Here is a 22,985-nt window from a genome sequence, read left to right on the forward strand (position 1 = left end):
CCCACATCGGGCTCCATGCTCAGTGGGGAGTCTGCTTCCCTTCCCCTTTGTCTCCCTCTACCCCTCCCCCTGCATGTGTTCTTGCTCTCTTGTTCTCTCTCTATAAAATAAATAAATCTTGGGGCACCTGGGTGGCTCAGTTGGTTAAGTGACTGCCTCCACTCATGTCATGACCTACGGTTCTGAGAATAGAGCCCTGCGTTGGGCTCCCTGCTCAGTGGGAAGCCTGCTTCTCCCTTTGCTCCTCCCCCACTGTTCATGCGTACTCTCTCTCTGTCTCTCAAATAAATAAAATCTTAAAAATAAAGTAAAATGAAATAATTCTTTAAAACATAAGACAAAATAATAAATGATTTAAGCCTCCTTCTCCCCCCACCAAAAAATCCAAGCTCTTTAGGCACTTCTCAATAATAATAACTAGTCACATGTAAATTATAATAAATTCAATTATATAAACTAGTGGTGGTGAACAGAAGCATGGAAAATTCTGCTTAATAGATCACTTCAAAATTGTTTCTAAAAAAGATGGCCTTATAACAATGATTCCCATCTGAATTATGTTTCCTTATGCCAAGTTTCATGTACATGGTGGTTGAAAGGGCAGGCTCTTACAGTGGAATTGTTACTTCCATTGTCATCTTGGTAAAAAAAAAGATTCCCAACTGGAGTGAATCCACAGACATTTTAGTGCTCTCATTTCTGTGGGTAGATACATGGACACATATATCAAATTCTGTCCCTGTTTTTAAGGAGTTTATAATCTACTAGAGAATATAGGTATATAAATAATGTAGAGAGACTTAGAGTTCATGAATGAAATTCTGTGGGAGCCAAGAGGATAAAACAGTACTACCTCTGTCAGAGATAGATACAAATACAAGTACAGAATTAAGTTTGAAGTGACATTTGAACTGGATTTTAAGGTGTTGCCAGGCAAAGAATGAGAGGGAATGGAATGTGGAACAGTTTATGGTATGTCTGTCCAGAACATGGTGATAAGTTCAGGGTGACGTTATTGGGGTGACTGACTAGAGGGAAGTGGTGGAAAGTGAGGCTACCGCTGTAGGCTGTGGTGGTTTGAAAAAGGCCTTATATACGACCTTATGATACACACTGAAGGAGCTGCAGAAATCTTTGTTGTTATTGTTTCGCTTTGTTTTGTTTTAAATCCATTTTTAAATAATTATAAATTCACAAGAAGTTGCAAAAAAAGTATACAGAGAGAGCCCATGGGCCTTTCCCCCAGTTTCCTCCAGTGGTAACATGGCACATAACTATATCCAGTTATCAAGACCAGGAAATTCATGTTGTTCACATTTCACCAGTATTACGTGTGTGCGTACTTATGTGTAGCTGTGTGGTTTCTTTCTAACCACCACCACAATCAAGACACAGAATCCATCACCCTTGCTGTTCCTTTATAACCACACCCGTCTCCTCTCCCCTTTTCCTAACCCTTGCTGGCAACCACAAATCTGTTCTCCAAGTCTATAATTTTGTTATTTCAAGAATATTTTATAAATAGAATCATACAATGTATAACCTTTTGAGACTGACTTATTTTCACTTAGCTTAATTCCCACGAGATCAATGCATGTAGTTTTCAGTGGTGATAATTCCTTTTGACTGTTGAGTTTTAGTAGTCCACTCTGTGGATGTACCCCACTGTTGTGTTTAATCAGTCACCTACTGAAGGATATCTAGACTGTTTACAGTTTTTGACTATTACAAAAGAAACTACTGTGAACATTCTTGCACAGGTTTTGTGTGAACGTAGGTTTTTCATTCCTTTGGGATAAATGCCCAAGAGTACAATCCTTAGGTCATAAGGTAACTGTGTGTTTAGTTTGCAAGAAACCACCAAACTCTTTTCCAGAGTTGCCGTTCCACTTTTCATTCCCACTAGCAATATTTCAAGTCCGCGATGGGGTGAGACTGGAAGTGTGTTGGAGATGGATGTAATGGCAGATGAACTTTGTGAGAGATCTCTGATGATAAGGAAAGCTAAAGGATAAGAAAGAGAAGCAAGATATGAGACTAGATTTCTGAGGGAGGATTAAAAGGATTTGATGGTTGTATACAGCTAACTCTAGGGTCACATACCCTTTGGCCTATTTTCTACTCACCAAATATTTTCCAGTGCATGAGTCAATAAACTGTGGCCCAGGTCAGCCCATTACCTGGTTTAGTAAATAAAGCTTTATTGGAACACAGCCATGCCCATTCATTGACATGTGATCTGTAGCTGCTTTCCTGCTGCAGTGGCAGTTAAGTAGTTGTGACAGAGACAGTATGACCCATGTTTGCTGCCTACTTATCTAGAGGAACTTTGATATTTCCAATGAGGTAGATTAAAGCACGGATTCTTATTTTGGTTAGAAATGGAGGCCAAGGATAGTGTGTGTTTTGTATATGTGTTTGTTTGCTTTTAAACCTAATGTTCCAAAGGTGTGCTCTAGAGAAGCCGGCCATGGTTTCAGGTGCTCCTTCTTCCTTTGTCTATTTTTTTTTTTTTAAGTTTTACTTTTATCCTCATTTGTATATTGAGATTCTACATAAGATTTTCATTTTGAAAAATGGTGATGGAGTCTGCTCAAAAGTCTGTCTCCCTTTCCCCTCAACCCAACTCCCACATGCTCCTTTTCTCTCTCTCTCTCTCAAACAAATCTTTTTTTAAAAACCCACTTACTTGGATGACCTCTGATGTTCCTTTCAATACTTAAGATGCTCTCATTCCATACTGCAACATTGCTTCAAACGTAGCATTTCAGTTCCTATTCATTTTCTCTGAAGAGAATTGGTTGGTCTCTCTCCTCAGGACCAGTTTAAGAAATAATGTTGTCTTGGGGCTCCTGGCTGGCTCAGTCGGGAGAACATGCAGCTCTTGATCTCAGGGTTCTAAGTTTGAGCCCCATGTTGAGCATAGAGATTACTTAAAAATAAAATCTTTTAAAAGAAAGAAAGAAAAAAGTGTTGTCTTTATATTCCTGGCTCACAAGCTTAGTCGTCATATTCTTTCTCCTTACTTCAGCGCCTGTTTGCCAAAGCCGTGTTCATCTGAAGTCGTTTGGTGGGGGAAAAGGAGGCTGATACCTGTAACTTCTCTCTCTCTCTTTTCCTAAGCACTTTGTAGATCACACAGAAGTGCAAGGCATCTAGGGGAAGTGTGTGAGAACACTATGCTCCTTCCATTATGCCTAAAATTGTAATTGATTTCTCTTTATGTATGATTATTGTTGATTTGGTAGGATATCCGTACAGATTCTCATTCATACTCCAGTGTTCTCCCTCACTCCGGGGCAAACAAGTAAATGAATGTGGGATCATACTATTCTGTAACCTTGTTTGTCTTGCAGTTTTAATGTTAACATCTTTGCATGTCAGTAGAGATCTACTTAATTATTTTTAAAGCTTGCCATGGTCTTCCATTTTATGGGCACATTGTAATTTAACCGGTTCAGTGGGATAACTTTTCATCTAATTCTTTGCTCTTACAAATCACACTGCTCATACTTATATCTTTGTATAGTTATCCATTTCCCTAAGATAAATTCCTAGAAGTATAATGTGTGATTTATAGAGATTGCACCTTTTAAAGATTTTTGATACATTTCACCAAATTGCCATCTAGTGTGTTGTACCAATTCACTTTTCACTCACCAGACTTCCTTTAGAAGTCTTTGCCTCTGGTGGGAGGGAAAAAATATTGTATCGTTTTTAACTTTATTGTTATTATGAAATAGAATATATTTTTCAAAGCGTTTTTTGCCTTTTCATTTCTAAATCAGGCACATCTGTACTTTAAACATACTAGTTTTGCTGTGTTTATCCTTAAGTGTGCTTTATATTTAAAGCTAGGCTTACCTAGTAACCTTATTAAAACTTGAGGGTAAGGGACGCCTGGGTGGCTTAGCCGTTAAGTGTCTGCCTTCGGCTCAGGGTGTGATCCTGGAGTCCTGGGATGGAGCCTGCTTCTCCCTCTGCCTGTCTCTGCCCACCCCCCTCTCATGAATAAATAAATAAAATATTTTAAAAATACATATCTCTTAAAGATATTAATTGAAAATAAGGTTTGTTACCAGTCAGTTGTATGTGGAAGTCAGTGAGGCTTCCGACATAGGATCAACATGCCTGGTCCTCAGCAGTTAGCGACAGAGCTTCTCACCTTGAAGCCTTGACCCTGAGAAGCTCTGCCAAGCCCCACATTCTTTTCTTTGTGACTTTGCTCTGTTGGGTATCCCCAAATTCCCACTGTGTGGGAATGCCTCAAGAAAACAACTAAGAACTTAGAGTTCTGTGCTTCTTACCTAGACAGGGCAACAGCAGGATTTGCAGCAATGTGATGAGTGAGGCATGATCCACATCGCTTCCCAGGCACATGAGGGGGGCTAATTCTTTGATGTGCTTCTCTTCATGACCATGTATTTGTAAAACAATTGGCTGCTGTTAGTAATCTGTGTCCATGAAACTTAATACGACCAGCTCACTGGCCACCTAAGGGAAGCATCTGTGTCCCAGAACACCATGTTCAACTGATGAAATGTCTTGGACAGTTTAGTCCATTAACGAAATCATGAAGGTTGAACCATGTGTAAGTCACCATCTTAGTGGAGTGAGGAAGGAATAAAAGAGTATAAGCAAGCCTTTTCCAAAGCTCTGGAATAAGGCAGGGAAATGAGCAGTAAAAATGGGAAGATCTGACCCTACAAGGCCAGGGTAGAAGCTGCTGTGGCATCAGAAGAGGAGAGTGGGAAAGTGAGGGAAGGCTTTGTGGGTGCAGGGGCTCCCAGGTAGAGAGGAGTAGCATGAGCATTCAGGGTCGCTTGAGGAGAGCCAGCGAGAGAGTGAGGAGAGAGGATGGTCCAGTAGAGAATTAGGAGAGCCTTTATTTGGAATTTGAGATCTCAAGGTATGGAATCTGTACCTTCACAAGGCCACACAACTAGCAGAATTGCATGTGGGAGACCTGGAAGCAAGGGGCCCTTTCCTCCAGCACACATGTATAGAGCCATGAGCCTTGGAACCAGGAAGGGTTGCCTCTTACCTGTGAAGAAAAAGCTAAATGAGAGAGTAGGTGAACTTTTTAGACTTATAAAATGATTGCAAAAAGAATACCTTTCACCCAGTTTCCCCAGATGTTAACATTTTTCATAACCAGTCTAATGATCAGAATCAGGAAACTGACATGTTTATGATAATATTAACTAATCCATGGGTCTTTTTCAAATTTCATCAGTTGTCCTACTCATGTCCTTTTTCTGGCCCAGGATCCAGGTCAGGATGACACACTGTGTTTAGCTGTCACATCTCCTTACTCTCCTTTAATCTGAAACAGTGTCCCAGTCTTCCATTGGCACTATGACCTTGACGGTTTTGGAAAGTACTGTCCAGTTAATTCTGTAGACTGTTCCTTAGTTTGGGTTTGGCTGATGTTTTCTCATGATTCAATGCAGGTAATGCCTTTTCGGTGAGAAAATCACAGAAGTAATGCTATACCCTTTGCTGTGCCAGGAGGCTTGTGAGGTCAATGGTCCCATTACCATTTACTCTGATCCCATGGTTACAGTGGTATCTGCATGTGAAAGTATTATTTTTACTTTTGTCATTAATGAGTCTCTTGAGGGAGTTCGGCATCTCTTTAAAAAGTACCCCCGAGTGATTCTGGTCTGTGTCCAGGGTTGAGATGGAGGAAGCTGAGGATGATTTCATTATGAAATCTTGTCACAACATGGAAGGAGTGAAGCTAGATGTTCAGTTAGGGAGCAGAGATAGAGACTGAAGTCTCTTGAGGAAAATAAGAGTAATTTTGAAAGCTCTGCTGCTAGGAGTTACTGGCTGGATATAATCCAATTTGAAGAAATGTTTCTGACTGGATTGAAGGCTGTCGAACAGCATGGATTTTAGCAAACTAAGTGTGCACAAGTTTCCAGCACTTTCTCTGCAGTGCTCAGAACCCTGGGAGCTGAAGTAAAGAACGTTTCAATGAAAGACATCCAACATATAGGGGAACAAGAGACTGTTGCTGTGGGCATGGGTAGCACTGAAACCTGGTGTCTTAGCAGGACAGGTGATGTGCTCGTTAAGGAGCCCAGTGGACTAGGTGACATGATGGGCTCAGCATCTTGAGAAGGCATAGTGCTTAGAGAAGCGGTAAGTGTGACTCGCTTATTCATTAGGTGTGAGGGGACAGACGGGGAGGTGCAATCAGGGGATGTGGTCAGAAAGGCAGAGAACGTGTTGACTTAATGCCAGCAGGCCAGAGACCAGGGACGAGGCAGCCTCCCTGCTGTGAATGCCGAAGAAGGATGCCAACCCAGACCTACACAAGAACAGACAAGTTTATTTGTTTTCTCGGCTATCTTCATTCAGTAGACACTTGCCACATCACCTTTTCTGGTAAAATACTTCTTAAGGTTTTCTGATCATCTTTTAGTAAAATTTGGACATGTTTCTTTTTTCTTTTTTTTGATGATTTTATTTAATCAGCTTATAATTATCCATGTAATGGGGAACAGAAAGCACAGAAGTAGTTGAAATATGCATAAAATTAAAAGTCATCATTTGAAATATGAGCTTAATCTCCTGTATATCAGGACTACTAATAAGTAATAAGGTTGATGAGTTTTAGATTTTTATAAAATCTAAAAAAATCTATAGATTTTTTGCTGCTGATTATCTTCTGTAGATGGCAACTAACCATGGATGTAAAAGTAAAATGTGAATTGTGAAACATAACATCTGAAGTAGAGCAAGTGAAAACAAAATATTCTTCTTACCTGTCTACAATAGGAAGACTATGCTCAGTTTGGGGTGTCTTCTTCCAGATTATTCTCTGTGAGAACACCAGGATTTATGTTCATTGCTTGCTGCTGTAGCTGTCGCGTAAATTGCCTTGCTTGGATACACTGTGTATTTTAGGAATTCCTTGCCTTCATGGTGTGATAACATCACATTTCTCTACATCCAGTTTTCATCTGGATCTTTTTTTAATATCTCAGTGATTGAGTATGCGGATTTTCAACCATTCGTCAAGCATGTATGGCAACACTGCAAGCACTGGGCTCCTGATGGAGCAGGAGGAAATACATTAACCTAGAAATCACAAGGAAAAGCAGAACTACAACTGTGAGAAAAGAAGTATGTGGTAGTGTCGAATGTATTATAGAATTTAACAAGAAAGACTCCTCTGAGGAAGTGATCATTGACCTGAGCAATGAAGGAAGAATGTGAATGGCCAGGAGGTGGAGGCAGGGCATAGGCCTAGGAAACCACATGTGCAGGTATCCTGAAAGGATACCAGTGTGACCAGAGTAGTGGCTTAGAGATAGTGGGGGAGGAATTGTAGTGCAGACTAAGGTCAGACAAGGAGGGTCAGACATTGCAGGGTTTTACGGACTGTGTTAAGAAATTTTCTCTATCCCAAGAGCATAGGTAATTGGAGCATTTTTGAAGCAGAGGTAACAACAATCCTATTTGTGTTAAGAAAGGATCATTCTGGTCTTAATATGGAGAATGGCTTATAGGGAATCAAGGAAGTCAGTCAGTGGACTACTTATAGTAGTCCAGGCAAGAGTTGTGGGGACTCTGACGTGGGGGGTCATGGTATGCGGATAAATGGATGGATTTGGGAGACATGGTGATTAATTAGATATTGGGGTGGAGTGAGAAAGAGGGGGAAGGGTTGAGGATGGCTTCTGAGTTTCTGACATGCATAAGAGCATCAGTAGTGGTATCGTTCCCTGAAATAGAGACCAAGGGAAGAGTATTAGGCATTAGGGCAAAATCATGAGTTCTGTTTTTGATTGCGTTAGGTTTGAGGTACCTTGAGACATTCAAGTGGAGACATTTCAAGTAGGCTGCTGAATGTACTAGTAAGAAAACTGGATTAGAGATAGGAATCTGTGAGGCATCTGCATTGAGGTGTTAATTAAAGCTGTGGGTGTGGATGACATCACTTGGGAAAGATGATAGAATGAGAAGAATAGGCCTTGTACCCTGCCTTGAGGAATTCCCAATATTTAAATGGTCTCATCAAGAGGGATATGAGCCAAGAAGGAGGCAAAAGGAGCAACCAAGGAGACAGGCAGGAAAAATGAGGATGGTGGTGAGTCACAGAGGACGAGGGAGGAGCAGTTTTAAAAGAAGGGTGTAATCAGCACCTTCAGATGCTGCCAAGAGCTAACATGTACTAAAGACAGAGAATTGTATTTCCTGGCGGGCAAGTCATTAGTGACTTGCTAAGAACTGTAAAGTACTAGGTGGAGAAACCACGTGGGATTAGGCTGGGAGCGACTGGGAAGGAGATGTGGACTAGAGCACACACAGGTAGATGCTTTTTAACGGTTTAATGGGAGTCTTGACCATATTTAAAACTGATTGAAGGGGAAAAAATCAAGTGAGGGAGTTGGCTATATGAGAAGGAGGTGAGAAAGCAGGTCAGGTCCTAAGAAAGCCAGAAAGTGAACGGAATCCAGGAGGATCAACAAAAACAGACATAGTACAGTGGTTAGCAGATATGGGAATGCTATTGGTGTCCCAACCCCCCAGCCCATAATATAGGTGACAGTGTTGTCTTCTGAGAGGAAAGAAAAGGGCTTTACATGGGGGTCCAGGTGGCCATTCATCTGAGAAATGCCATAAGTTGCTTTCTGTTTCCTTGTTTCTCTCCTCCCTATTTTTTAATAGCTTTATTGAGATAACTCACACATATAATTCATCCATTTAAAGTGTACATTTCAGTGGTTTTTAGTTTATTCACAGATAATGTGCAACCATAACCACAGTCAATTTTAGAACATTTCATCACTTCAAAAAGAAACCTCAGGCCTTTTACCTATCACCTCCCTCCTTTCTTATTCATCTTGCTGTCAGAAGAGAGCACAGAGTATGGTCTGAATTCAGATCTAAAATCCTGTCATGATTTTGGGACACCTGGGTGGCTCAGTGGTTGAGCATCTGCCTTTGGCTCAGGTCATGATCCCGGGATCGAGTCTTGCATCAGGCTCCCTGCAGGGAATGCTTCTCACTCTGCCTGTGTCTCTGCCTCTCTCTATGTTTCTCATGAATAAATAAATAAAATCTTTAAAAATAATAATAATAAAATTGTATCATGATTTCAAAGAAGAGGCTCTGTAAGCTGAGGCATATGAAAGGTTGCCAAGAGACTCAAAACTGTGATCTAGTCAGAGAAGCACAGGGGCCTGAGGCTTACTACTTAGGGTCACTGGTATAAAATCAACAGATAATACACACAGGAAACACACTAAATGCCGGGCTCTTCCTTGTCAGAGAAAATCATCTTAAGAATAAAGTTGGTAAAATGAAATTACAGAAGTAACATATGTAATAGTTTATAAGAGAACATTTTCTGTTGATAAATGATTTTATCTACTGGCTCCCAAAAAGTACATTTTGGGGTACTTTAACTTGGTATAAGGGATGAACTGCTGTTAGAAATCTAAGGTGTTGGGCAGCCCCGGTGGCTCAGCGGTTTGGCGCCTCCTTCGGCCCAGGGTGTGATCCTGGAGACCTGGGATCGAGTCCCGCGTCAGGCTCCCTGCATGGAGCCTCCCTCTCCTTCTGTCTGTGTCTCTGACTCTCTCTCTGTCTGTCATGAATAAATAAATAAAATTTAGAAAGAAAGAAAGAAAGAAGAAAGAAAGAAAGAAAGAAAGAAAGAAAGAAAGAAAGAAAGAAAGAAAGAAAGAAAGAAAGAAAGAAAGAAAGAAAGGAAGAAAGGAAGAGAGAGAAAGAGAGAGAGAAAGAAAAGAAAGAAGGAAATCTAAGGTGTTGAAAGAATAGGGTGGTAACAGCTTGACGGGAGAAGGTAAAGATTCTGCTGAACACTGATAATGGAAGGTTTTCCATAGGGATTATTGGGATGATTTTAAACATTTAGAAAAGAAAGTCATAATCCTAAGCATATGCTTAGGAAAAAGGACTACCAAATTAACTTTATTTCATTGTCTTATATTCAGGAAATGTGGAAGAAATAGTATATAGCTGACCCTTGAACAACACAGGGGTAAGAGGCACCAAGCCCCCCACCAGGTCAGAATCCACATACAACTCTCGACTGCCTTAGAACTTAATACTAGTAGCCTACCTACTGCTGACCAAAAGCCTTGCTGATAACATAAACAGTTAACACATTTTGTACACTACATATACGGTATACTATGTTCTTACAATAAAGTCAGCTAGAGGAAAGAAAATGTTAAGAAAATCATGAGGAGAAAATATAGTATTGTCCTATGAAAAACACGTATGAGTGGGCTAGCACCTTGTTCAAGGGTCAAATGTTAAATTATCTTATATCCAAGTATTTAACAAAAAGCCTTTTGAATTTGATTTGGAAATAGGTTTATATATAAGTGGCTAAGGGACCGTGTGCAAAGATTATTAGTAGATCGTAATGAAAAGCATGATGATTCAAAGGCATAATGGTAGGTTCCATTTAGAGTTATTTCCTTTTCGATGTCTTGGTTAATGATTGAGGCCGTGGGAGGTATACTATCAGATTTGCAGAAAATGCAGATATGAGAATGATAGCTGGTATGTTGGATGTCCTTCAGAATCTAGAAATACCTCCACAGTGTTGAACGATGGGCTGTTAATGAGGTTAAATGAAATAGTGAAAAGAGTTAAAGCCTCCATTGCAGATCACTCAAAGACCTGGCTTCGAATGAATTCTATGAGTTAATTGCAGAAATTCTTGATGGTACCGTCGGGCTACATTAACATTTGTGACATTTATAGGGAAATCGTGATCTAGTGTCTTGTGCATCATTCCATCCTAATGGGATTGGAACATTAGCCCTCCTTTTCTTAAAAGAATAAAGAAGCTGAGAGGAAGTTTTTCTGGAAAAGACAAGAGATGGGCAGGTCACCCTGAAAGAGCTCGGCTGCTCCCTGACTTGGGTGTGTTCCTCACACACACCGGCTTCTCAGTACCCTGCTGAAGAAGCAGTGTGTGTTTGCACACCTCTCTCCTCTCTGGTACTCTGCCCTGCCGAGTCCCAGTGCTGTCTCAACCCCTGGAGACCGCATGCCCTCCCTGTGCTGTGGCCTGGAAGCTCTCCAGGTGGTAAGCCAGGGCACTTGTGAATTAACTTCATTTGTTTCCCTTCTCTCAAGGCTCACCATCCTGTGCTGTCTGAAGTTCAGTGTTTAAGATGCATTGTTTCATGTCACTTCTCCTGTTTTTTTATCTTTTTCATGGAGGAGGGTAAATCGGGCTCTTGTTCCTCTCTCTTAGCCAAACGTGGAGACTCTTCAGTGTGTTTTTTTTTTTTTTAATTTATTGCTAATAACTCTGCATTCAAAGCCACCTTCTGTCATTCCCTTATTCCCTCTGCACCTTTCCTCAGGCAGACTCTGTGCTTGTCCCCTCCCTCATCTCCAGCTCATGCCATTCCTGTCCGTCCATCTCCTCCTCCCTCGTTCTTGCTCATCAGTGTCTCTCCATTCTCAGGCTCCACTTTGGCCTCTTCTGTGACGTTGCTCCCCCATGGGAGGCAGAGTCGAACCTTCTCTCCCTGGTCAGTTTCTACCATAATAAACTGTTGGCAGCATTTAGGCATATATGTTGTGTATCTGCTGGCCTTCCCTCTTGAACACATATGTCAGTCTCCACATGTGTCATATGTGCACAGTGCTCAGCTCCCAAGGGCTGGGACGGGGCTTGCCCACCTTTGTGTCTTTTACATAGCTCTGTGGGTATATAATCTAGAGGGAAGGTATTTTATAAAGGTAGGTTTTTACATATTTTTTTTTTAAATGAATGGTTTTTCTCCTCTCCCTCAAAATTAGGCCACAGAAGAAGTTTCCAAAAATCTGGTTGCCATGAAAGAAATCCTGTATGGCACGAATGAAAAAGAGCCGCAGACGGAAGCAGTGGCACAGCTCGCTCAGGAACTATATAACAGTGGGCTCCTGAGCACACTGGTAGCTGATTTACAGCTCATTGACTTTGAGGTAAGAAATCAAATTTTTTTTTTTTTTTTTTTTTCCAAAAATGGTGCCTTCTTCATGGTCCTTTTCCTGGTGTTCTCTCCTCTGAAAGATCCTAAGATTCCTGCCAGGCTCTTGGCTCCAGGGTTATTGACCTGTAAGCATGCCCAGGCTGCCTGCCTAATTAGCAGAGCCGGGCAGGAGCTCAGGGCTGCCTCAGGCTTAGGCCAGGTCGCCTCCTGTTTCACCACACTGTATATGAAGTTTCTTAGGTATTCGTTGTGCCCTTTTGTTTACATTATATTTAATAAATAGCTGCTGTTTTACGTAATTCACTGGCCTTGGGTTCTCAGGGAGTCAGCAACCTAAAGAAGACCATAGAATGTTAGAGGTAGAGAGATCTTAGGAGATACCCAGTTGTGTTTTAGGGTTTTTTGTTTTGTTTTTTTAACCTGCTGAGAACTCATTACAGCAGAGATGATATGTTCTGTTTGCTTGTGCTTAGCTCTGCTTTTAAATGTTTAAATTAGCATAACGGTTAAATAGCAGGAGATTTTTTATGCAGTTTTGAATTTCTCTGGCTTCCCTTGAAAATTTTGACTCTGGCAGCATTGAGTCAGTGTGCCTATATGGCCCCTCAGCTGGAACAGAGCAGCTACCACCCCATGGGCACACTTGGGTGTGCTGCAGAGAGCAGCTTGCTTTTCTGTCTCAGGGCCTGCTTTACCCAACATACTGTCTCTTGCCTGGCCCTGGTGGGCATTTGATATTATTACCCAAGTTTATATAGCTGAATCATGTCATATTAGATATTTAGTGAATTTAGCAGTGAGAATAATGGTCTTTGATACCAGTCTGAAAGGTAGACTGAGAAGTATATATGGTAATGAGGTATATATGGTAATGAAGGGCTCTTAGCATGGTTATGAATGAGCAGGTTCCTCTGAGTCTTTGTCATGGCTTTGTTTTTAAAGCCCCAGTGTTTTTCATCCTGAGTGACCAATTAGATGTCTGTGCAGGTGCTTGAAAAACCAGGGGAGAGAATGGCAGACGTATAGTCAGATTCAGTTTTGGAGAGTGATGGGAGGGTGTGGTTCCTAGGTTACTTGAGAATAATATTGATAATAAAGGACAGTAAAAATTGACTTCTATAGAACAGATAAAAATATTTCCCTTTATATGGATGATTATGTATTTCTAATAGTGTATCAGATTCCACCAACAACAATCTTTATTTCCTCTGCAAAGTTGCCAGTGCACTAGAACCTCCACTTCCTTCAGCTTTGTCCACCCTTCTAATTCCCCGACCTGAACGCTGAATTTAATATTCAGGACTTTAGAGGCTTAAATTTAAAAGAAGTGTGTGTCCTTGAGATGTGTTCTTAGAGATTGCTATTGCTTCTCCTCACCTAGCACAGGCCCCAGGATGATCTCTAGCCCTGGAAAGCTAGCATTTCACTCACTTTCCTACAGGCTTGTCAGCCTCATAACAGGTAGCCACTCTGAAAAATCTCATGGGGTTCTGTTTTCCATTTGGTAATCTCTTGTGCAGTTTTCTGATTATAAGATTCACTGTATAGCAGTAATGTCCTATTTTGTTTAGTAAAGTACAATTGTATAATTCTGATGTCTGAACTGCTTCATCATGTGGTACTTGGAGCCTTCATTACTAATCTATATAAAATCTCTCCTAAGTAGACCTAGCTTAATGAGATATGTCTACTTGCCATGAAAGCTCAGCTTCTTAGAGAATCTTTCGTTTTTTTTATACTAGTAGAATGCAGCTTCTCTTCCTTTCATCACTATACAAGGAAATTATATGTATTGTTTACAACGTGAGCATTTTATTTGAAACTGCTTATTCCATATGGGTGGGAATTGGATCCCTGAACATTGTAAGCATATAGCAAAGTTTAATTTTTCCTGAGTCCACATGATTCTAAGGGTTAGAAATGGCTGAAATTTATATGTAGTAAGATTTCATTTTGTGAACATTCTGCTCATGTTAAAAATAGTGTACTATTAAAACTTCGAATTTGGATTTGTAAATAAAGAAAATTTAATATCTGAACATTTTAAAGTCAAATATTGAGTCATAATTAAAAATATGCAGTGCCTTAATTTGAGTTTATTTGGGAGGGTGGATGGGCTTTTTGGTGGTTAGTCGGGTAAACATTTTAATGATTGTATTCCTAATAGGGCAAAAAAGACGTGGCTCAAATTTTCAACAATATTCTCAGAAGACAAATTGGTACAAGAACTCCTACTGTCGAATATATCTGCACTCAACAGAATATTTTGTTCATGTTATTGAAAGGGTATGTACAATGTAACAAATGTATATTCTCAGTTGAAAAATAAAAAGGAAAGAAGTCTTGGGCAAAAACAGGATGGTAAATGTGGAAACGTGTTTTCTCTATGGTTCAGTCAGTCCATTTTTCCATACATCTTAAACACATTTCCCTCCTTAAAATTCAGCCAGTGAGCTAAATTGAATTCGAAAATGCCCATGGGAATTTCAAGGTTGGTGAATTGTGAGCCTTTAATTAAATTCTCAGATCCTATATAACAGAAGGAAAAAAGTCTTCTGTGGTTTTATTCCTATTCTCTGGATTTTAAAAGTTTATTTATATGAACTATCAGTTAATGATGTGTTTAAAGACCTCTTGTTCAGGGAGACATGCACACTGTGAGGCAGTAGGAGCTGCCTAGGAAGTGGATCTTGAGTACTATGTAGCGTTACTTTATTCCATCAACAAAGAACACATTTATGAAGTCTACCCTTTGCTTTTTACCTGTGTGTATCCACTCATTAACCTGCTTAGTTGGTAATTCACAGTGCATCTTCCAGGAACTAAGGAGGCATTTATTGGTAGTCTGTTGGTATCAAGTCTGTTGGTATCAAAAAACAAAAACCAAAAAAGCCTAAAAACTCAAAACTTTAAAACGAAAGAAAAATCCTTTCCTCCCTCAATAGTGATCCTACCCTTGGGGCACCTGGGTGGCTCAGTGGTTGAGTGTCTGCCTTTGGCTCAGGTTGTGATTCTGGGATTGAATCCTGCATGGGGCTCTCCACAGGGAGCCTGCTTCTCCCTCTGCCTGTGTCTCTGCCTCTCACTCTGTCTCTCATGAATAGAAATAAAATCTTAAAAAAAAAAAAAGCCTTCCTGATTGGCAAGGTCACCCCCTGTCGTTTCACACAAGAGTTGTTTGCCAGCTCTGGGTCTGGTGTGCATCTGTTTGTCCCAGCATTGGTGCTGTTCTATTAAATTGGCGGACAGGCGTTTTAGTAGCATGACTATTGGCGTGAATCAGCTTGCTCTCCTACCCCTTTGCTTTATAGCTTGCCTCCCTCTGATTCATATCTCTGTGGTTTAACACTTCCCCCAAGTTCAAACTTGTTTAGACAAAGCATGAGTCAGTGCATGTGTTTGATGCCAGCATTCTATTTCCTTCTTTCTATTTCTAAATATCTATGTTGCTTCTTCAGACTTTGCCATACAGAACTTTTGGCATCTAATTTTTTGTTGTTACCAATCCACAGTTGCGTGTGTAAACATGTAATGAGTAGTTTGAAATTTTGTGTTCTTAGAGCACCTTCCAGATGCCTTTGTGTATTTTTAAACTATTTCCTTTTCCATAAAAAGCAGTGGTTATTAAAATCCATAAATTAGTTTTGCTTATGTTTTGGCTTGAGAGTAGCCAGAGGAATGATAAACATTGTTAAACATCACGTAAAGTCAGAATTTTAAGGTATGATTTAAAGAAAAATGAAAGCTCTCACATGAGTTGGCCAGAGCAGGAAAGTCAGCGAGAAAGGAGAGGAGGAGAAGCCTGGAGAATGCAGCTGGTGTTGTTCTCCACCAGCGCCCATCTCCCCATCCTTTCTAGCCCTTAGAGTGGGAAATATACAGAAAACTGGAGGGAAGAAAATAACCAGCCTTTTGTACTCATCCTTCAGCTCTGACAGTATCTCTTCCTTCATGCCCCTGGCCTCCTCCTTTCCCTCACACACATAATATTGCTTCAGTATGCATCCCTAGTACATAACACTTTGAGGACCCTTTTTTTTTTTTTTTTTTTTGTCATAGTCATGATATCATTTACAAACCCAATGTTATCTTATACTCACTGTTCAGATGTCCCTTTCACATAAAATGTCATTTTTCAGTTAATTTGTTTAAATCCAGTTCCAAGCGAGCAAGGCCCATAAACTGCATTTGGTTAATAAGACTACTATGCCTTTTGTTTTGAATACCATTTACTTGTTGAAGCAACTGGGTCATTTGTTCTATAGAAAAAATCACATATTTTGGATTTTACATCCCTGTGGTTTCATTTAACATGTTCCTTTGTCCTCTGTTCTTTTAAATTGGTAAATCATTATGAACTCAAGTTTTGGGTTTTTTTTTTAAATATATTTGACATGTTTCAGTCCATTGTAGCCATTATGTCCACATTTTTATATCCAAATTGTGTCATCTTGGCCAATTGGGAAGCTCCTTCAAGTGGTTCCTATGTCCTTGTGGCAAGACCCCATTAGTCTTTGATAGCTTCCTTGCTTTCTGGCACAAGGTGTCCCTTACTATATTGTACAGGTTCCTGCTCCAGACCTGGAAGCAGCCATCTCTTCAAGGAGCCTTGTGAGCTGCCTTTTAAGATTTTTGTACCTTTAGTCCATCCAACGACTCTCATGCGGTGTGATGATCCACGTAGGCTGTAAGCACTTCAGTGTCAGCTGTTAGGGATGTTGTGCTGCAGGTGACCATGTGCGTCCAAACATATTCTTGTAGCTAGTGTTAGATGCATCAGAGGCAGTCGTTTTTCCTCTGGTGACTTAAATGTTTGTGTGCTTTCTACTCTAATGCTAACAGGTTGTACAGCATAACTGTTTGCCCTGTACTTGGTGGTTTATGGCTTAATCGTTTAAGACCAGCTTGACAAACCACCATCAAAACCTGCCCAACTTGTTGTACCAAACTGTCTTAGTCTTGTCTTTCTAGTCTCCTGCCTATTGAATTAAGATCAGTGAAGGTGAATTGTACAATCAGCCATTTTGTGAACAGACATTGTAATCACCTAAGCGCCTGTCAGCGCTCTAGTTACTGTGCCATAAGTGATACAGAAGAGCCATTTGGATCTTCTTGAGGCTCTGTGATGAACCCAAATACAACAAAAGGGTAACACTGCTAGAGAATGATTAGTACTGCTGGATTTCAGGAAATAAAATGTGGGTTTAGTCAATAAGGCAAGTGTTGATAAAAGAGGTGAGACTAGGGATCCCTGGGTGGCGCAGTGGTTTGGCACCTGCCTTTGGCCCAGGGCGCGGTCCTGGAGACCCAGGATCGAATCCCACATTGGGCTCCCGGTGCATGGAGCCTGCTTCTCCCTCTGCCTGTGTCTCTGCCTCTCTCTCTCTCTCTATCTGTGACTATCATAAATTTAAAAAAAAAAAAGGAGGTGAGACTAATGATTGAAGTTCCAGAGGGTTTGGAATTTGCATAGTTAGGAAAAAGGAGAGTCAGTCCAGGGACAGGAATGAACATAGTGATGGGAAGCAATAAGGAGATAATTGGAGTGAGTGCTTGATGGCAGAGTGGGAAAGGACGTTGTATGGTAGGAACATATCTCATGAGGAGAAGCCTGGACATTAAGCCCAGAAGTTTGTCTTTATTTGATGGCAAGAGGAAATCGTTTTGAACTCCTAAGCTGGAAGTGCTATTGATACACTGGTGTGTCAGGTTAATTGGTTAAAACCCAGCTTAAACCAAGATGCTAGTTAGGGAGCTCTTGCTTTTCTAAGTGTGAGTTAATGCAACAGTGGGGATGGATGAAAGGAAACAAAATTAAAATATTTCAGAGAAGTCTTTAAAAGGATGGGTGGGGACACCGAAGATGGGAAGGTTGGAGGTGCTGAAGGGGAGAAGATGTAAACTGTTCTGTCCAATGCAGTACCTACTAACCATACTCTATCATTTCGTTTTAAATGAGTTAAATAACATTTAAAATTCAATCCCTCAGTCATACTAGCCAAATTTCAAGTGCTTAGTAGCCACATGTGGCTAGTAGTAACTACCGAAGTGGACAGCACAGGTATAGAACACTTCCATTATCAGATGAGAAAGTTCTGGAAGACCTGTTTTAAACCTGGGCATCTGAAACAAAATCGTGGTGCCAAATTAGAGAAATGGGGAAGCAGGGGAGGGTGGCTGTTTTGCAAAGGGAGAGAAGATTTGAATTTAGATAGGGTAGTGCTTATGGTAGACCTTTAACTGAAGTTGTCCAGAGGCAACAGAAAATGCCTAACTAGAGTCCAGGAGCAGATGAGAGTAGGGGAATTTAGTCCCGGTGGGAGCCATGAAGTGCTGTGGCTGCTCACTAGCAAGCTGGCAGCCCTGGAGGAAGGAATGCCCTCAGCCCTGCAAGAAATAAGAACAGTTCGAGCAGTAGAAAGAAGAACTGAGAGAGCTTTTTCTTTCCTTTTTCAAAGACATAAATGCAAAGGTCGGCACTGTTGGGACACTAAGTAAAATTTATGTTGTGAGAGAAGTTTGGCTTAGCCAAGAGAAGGTGTTTTGCAAGTAGAATGTTGGGAAAGGCAGAGAGAATGCAGCAGGAGGATTGGAGGAGACTCTATGTTCGAAAGACACAAAGCTGCACCTGCAGCCCCAAAAGGCAGTGGAGGGGCCAAGGCCAGTCTGCACCCCTCAGAGAGGAGCAGGCGGCTGGGCTAAGGGGAAGACGGGGGTGGAGGGAGTGGGGGCTCCTTTCTGACCGAGCTGAGCCACAGACGTGTGTGCGTGACTGATGCCAGGGTGTCCCCAACACCCACCACAAGAGTTCTCCAGGCTCTCCTTGATAAGCACCTGGTAACCTCCTCAGAATTAGGCTTTCAATTTTGTGGGGTTCACGTTGCCAAGAGTCTTGAAGGTTCTATTTTGAGTATAGAATTGAAACAATGAGGTATAAATGCTATATATTTGTTAGACCTATTTAGGTACCATGAGTTTGGGAAACGATTTTATTTGTTTCATAATAGTTTTTGATTTCTGAAGTCTTAGAGCACCACATGTAAAACTAACCCCTGTTTGGAGGTGTGACCCTAAATACTCAAATCTTTTAGCTTTAAATAATAAATGTTTATTTATTATTATTATTTCTATATTTTTGTTTTCCTTTGGACTGCAGCAGTTGTCACCAGCTAATGTGTGTGTGCATTCTAGAGTAAATTCACCTGAGCATATATCCTACTCTGAGAGAGATGTCTTTTGTAACCTGCTCTAGTCACTTAATTAAGACACATCTGAGACATCTATTTGAAAAATTTGAACTGTTCAGCATTAGAGGAGTTTTAAAACAGCAATCATGATTTATTTTTTTCTTTTTGTAGGTATGAATCTCCAGAAATAGCTCTAAATTGTGGAATAATGTTGAGAGAATGCATCAGACATGAACCACTTGCAAAAATCATTTTGTGGTCAGAACAATTTTATGATTTCTTCAGATATGTCGAAATGTCAACATTTGACATAGCTTCAGATGCATTTGCCACATTCAAGGTAACATGAAACTATAGAATTCTAAATATACTTGTAAGTCCAGTTAACTGGTTTGCGGTTTTTCCCTAAACTTCTAACCTCTAAGTCTATACACGGCTGCCCTCTAGCGGGAAGAGAGAAGATATGTTTTATGTGTGTCCATGCGACTTAGGCTAATGCAGTGGAGCCACAGCTTAAAAAGGATGGAAGAGATAGATTCTAACCTCTATCTAAAAGTATGGTCTGTATGGTCAAAAGTACACTTTTCTGTTAAATTACTTACCAAGTGTGGTATACTGATATACAGTACGTCTAATAAACAGGTTTTTCTCCTGTGTTGGAACATACTACAGCAATTTCTTTGGTTAAACACCAAAGTTGTCATCTGTTCAGAGCCATGCTGATTTGGAACAGGCATGTCTTTTAATACTAGAACCACAATCAGGGCAAAGAGATTATGTTGTAGTTAGGCCCAAAGGAACAATGGACTTAGGTCTCCTACTCATGCCAAAACTTATTTATCAAATACTTCAGGAAAGGGGAGCAGAATCACCTGCCCTTTTCAAATTATTATGTAGCCTCCCTTCCCTGTATACTTTATCTCCTGTTCTGTATTTGTATAAATTAAATACACATATGATATGATACTGCTGTACAACATGCACATTTTTGCTTTGAATTGTAAGGTTCTATGCTATTTATGGTATATAGGCAGTAATATTTATTAGTGTTCTTCACAATTAAAGTAAGCCTTTAGATGTTCCATTCCCTTATGTAAAATGACCTTATGAGTGAATATTTAGAACTGCTACTTTACTGTAATCAGAATTTAATATACTAACCTGAAGACTACTTTGCTAAGAAACCATGAACACTGTTTTAGTGAGAAGTAGCCACTTTTCTCATGAGATTTCAGTTTTATGAAGGTAAAGAGCCCTTGAGATAATGAGCACACGCCTTGGTCTCTGGGTAAAATACGTTCCTTACAGTGAATGAACACCCTTGAAACAGGATGAAAACCTGGGGACCTGGCCATTAGGGTTTCACATGGAACGAGAATATGGTAATAGTGTGAGAGGTGCCTAAGGATTTATTTTCCTGAAACCATTAAAGAGGATATCGGAAGCCCTAGGTAAGATCTCAGATGTTTATGTGTCAATGTACAAAGCTAAATGAACTGAATGCCAGGTTCTAGCAGAGTAATAAATGTGGTGTCTTTTGTATCTCTGCATTTTGGGAATAGGACTCATAATTAGGATATATTGGTGGAAGGGGATGCCCCATTCAAAAGCAGCAGGCCTGTTACAGCGGGAAGTATGGTAGCACCATGTGTTGTGGTGAGATCCTCCTGTGTGGAAAGCAAGCCATGAGCCAAGAGTAGCCTCTGGGGGAGAGGCAGGTGGAGGAAGAGGAGAGGAGCGGCCACAGTGTTGGGAGCACAGTCAGACCCTGACCCGGGGAGGGGCATGCTCCATGCCATGCTTCTGGCCAAGGTAGCACACCCAGCCAGCAGGTGGGAGAGATGTGTTAACACCTTGCCAGAGATGTGATTCACAGTATTGGACAGTCTTGCTTGGCCTTACTGATAATTTCGTTATCAGCCCTCGGTTAGGGCTGCTGCTTTGAATTACATCCTCGCTAAGGAGAAAGTGGTGGTGATGGAATCACTGTGGGTCAGGCAGTCCTGCCAGGTCATATTAGCCAGAGAAGGGGAGAATGGGGCAGTGCTGGGCAGGTGGTGTCGACCTAAGGAAGGAAACTTGCAGACACAGTGCAGGATTCGAAGGATGGACTTGGGAAGAGAGAGGATGACAGTAGGAAAGGGGGATAGATCTGTGTCTCATACTGTCCTCAAAGAATATGACCATACCCCGCTCTCCAGAAACGGTCTCTGCACTTTCAGACAGATGCAGCTCACCCGCAAACCCAAATTTAAAGTCTGTGGAACAGGTGCTGAGTCTCAAAAGGAAATTAAAACTACCTGCTCCAGGGGCACCTGACTGGCTCAGTTGGAAGAGTGTGCGACTCTTGATCTTGGGGTCGTGAGTTCAAGCCCCACATTGGGTTCAGAGACTACTTAAATAAATATTTAAAAAAAAAAAAAAAAAAAAACTACCTGCTGTAAATGTGTCCAAGATTTGTAGGTTGAATGAATGTGTACTAAGACAGTAAATCAGTGGCCAAATGTTGTTCGTGTTTTCTTTTTTGAGGACTTAAGGAGATGGGGAGGGGCATCAGAAGGCCAACAAATATATTTCCAATTTTTCCAGAATAAAAGAAGGTAGATTCCCCAGAGAGGCTGGTGGAGCTTGGAGCTCGATGTTATACCTGTGTAAGGTTCTAGAAAGTATTTCTAAAGAGATGATTTCTGAGCATTTTGGAAAGGAAACCGTGTACCCACAGCCAGCATGGATTCACGAAGAGAGTAAGTTCAGTCATATTAATCTCATAGATGCCAGTAGATGAGGGGACTAAGAGTGTGTGGCTGCCTGGGTTCATTTCCCAGCTCTGCTGTGGATTTCATCTCAAGTTCTTCATCTGTTAAGATGGAGGTGATAATGCTAGTATGTCAGGGTTATTGTGTCTACACACAATATGTGTGCAGCAAACAGTAGCTATTAGAATTATTCCTTTATGGCCATGAGGATATGCTGAATGTTGAATAATTGTATTTTCATGGAATCAGTGAAGATAGGAGCTGGAGTTTCAGTGTAGTTATTTACATCTAATTGAATGCCATATCCATAAGGTGCTAGGGAATGGATTGCCATCACCCTGGAGAGAATTTTCTGGTGGATTTCCACTGGGCTTTGTTTCAGCCCAGCTGAACATTGTTAATGACTTAGATAAAGGGTGACAAAGCCTGCTTATCAAATGTGTAGGTGATGGCTGTGAAGGAAAAGATAGCAGACAATGGTGATCCTAAAATAAGGCTTCGTAGAGATCCAGAGAGGTCAGAATGGAATAGGACGATGATTGAGGTCCCTCCACTTGAGGACCTAACTGTAAATAAGGGATGTGGGAATAAGGTATAGTAATACAGTTATTATTAAATACAGTAATTGCCAAATATAATAATTACTAATGTAGGCAATTTCATATCCTACTCAACCATCTCCTTTACAGATAAGGAGTCTAGAAATATTGGGTGAAGTCAGGCTATAAAATGGGGAACCCAGAATTTGAACCCAGGCAGTCTACCTCCAGAGCCCACTCTGAGGAAACAAAATTCTAAATATGTCCTGTAAAATTAAATAGTGTGATGCTGCTGCCCCAAAGCTACATGTGACCACATAGTGTGTGACCTAAAGAGCTGATGATGGTCTCACCCCACTATAAGCCATTAAGGTAACAACACATAAATGTGTTCCATTCCAGGCGCTACACTTTAAGAGGCACATAGACAAATAGATGACTTTCAGAAGACAGTAGATGGTGAGGGGGACTCAGAACCTGTCATGCGAGGAGTGGTTAAAGGAACTTGGACGTATTTAG

At 40.8% G+C, this 22,985-nt stretch overlaps 1 protein-coding gene across 3 annotated transcripts in view; it reads left to right on the plus strand.

Moving 5' to 3' along the window:
• The window catches only part of CAB39 (calcium binding protein 39), an 83,872-nt gene that overhangs the window by 46,938 nt on the left and 13,949 nt on the right, over positions 1–22,985 (plus strand). For all 3 annotated transcript variants that reach the window (XM_077869179.1, XM_077869181.1, XM_077869180.1), the window contains exons 3-5: positions 11,812–11,976; positions 14,152–14,270; positions 19,343–19,511. In XM_077869179.1, the coding sequence (XP_077725305.1) occupies positions 11,812–11,976; positions 14,152–14,270; positions 19,343–19,511 (453 nt within the window). The remainder of the gene's footprint in view (positions 1–11,811; positions 11,977–14,151; positions 14,271–19,342; positions 19,512–22,985) is intronic.

Source organism: Canis aureus, chromosome 24 (genome assembly GCF_053574225.1).
Source record: "Canis aureus isolate CA01 chromosome 24, VMU_Caureus_v.1.0, whole genome shotgun sequence".
NCBI classification, from domain to species: Eukaryota; Metazoa; Chordata; class Mammalia; order Carnivora; family Canidae; genus Canis; species Canis aureus.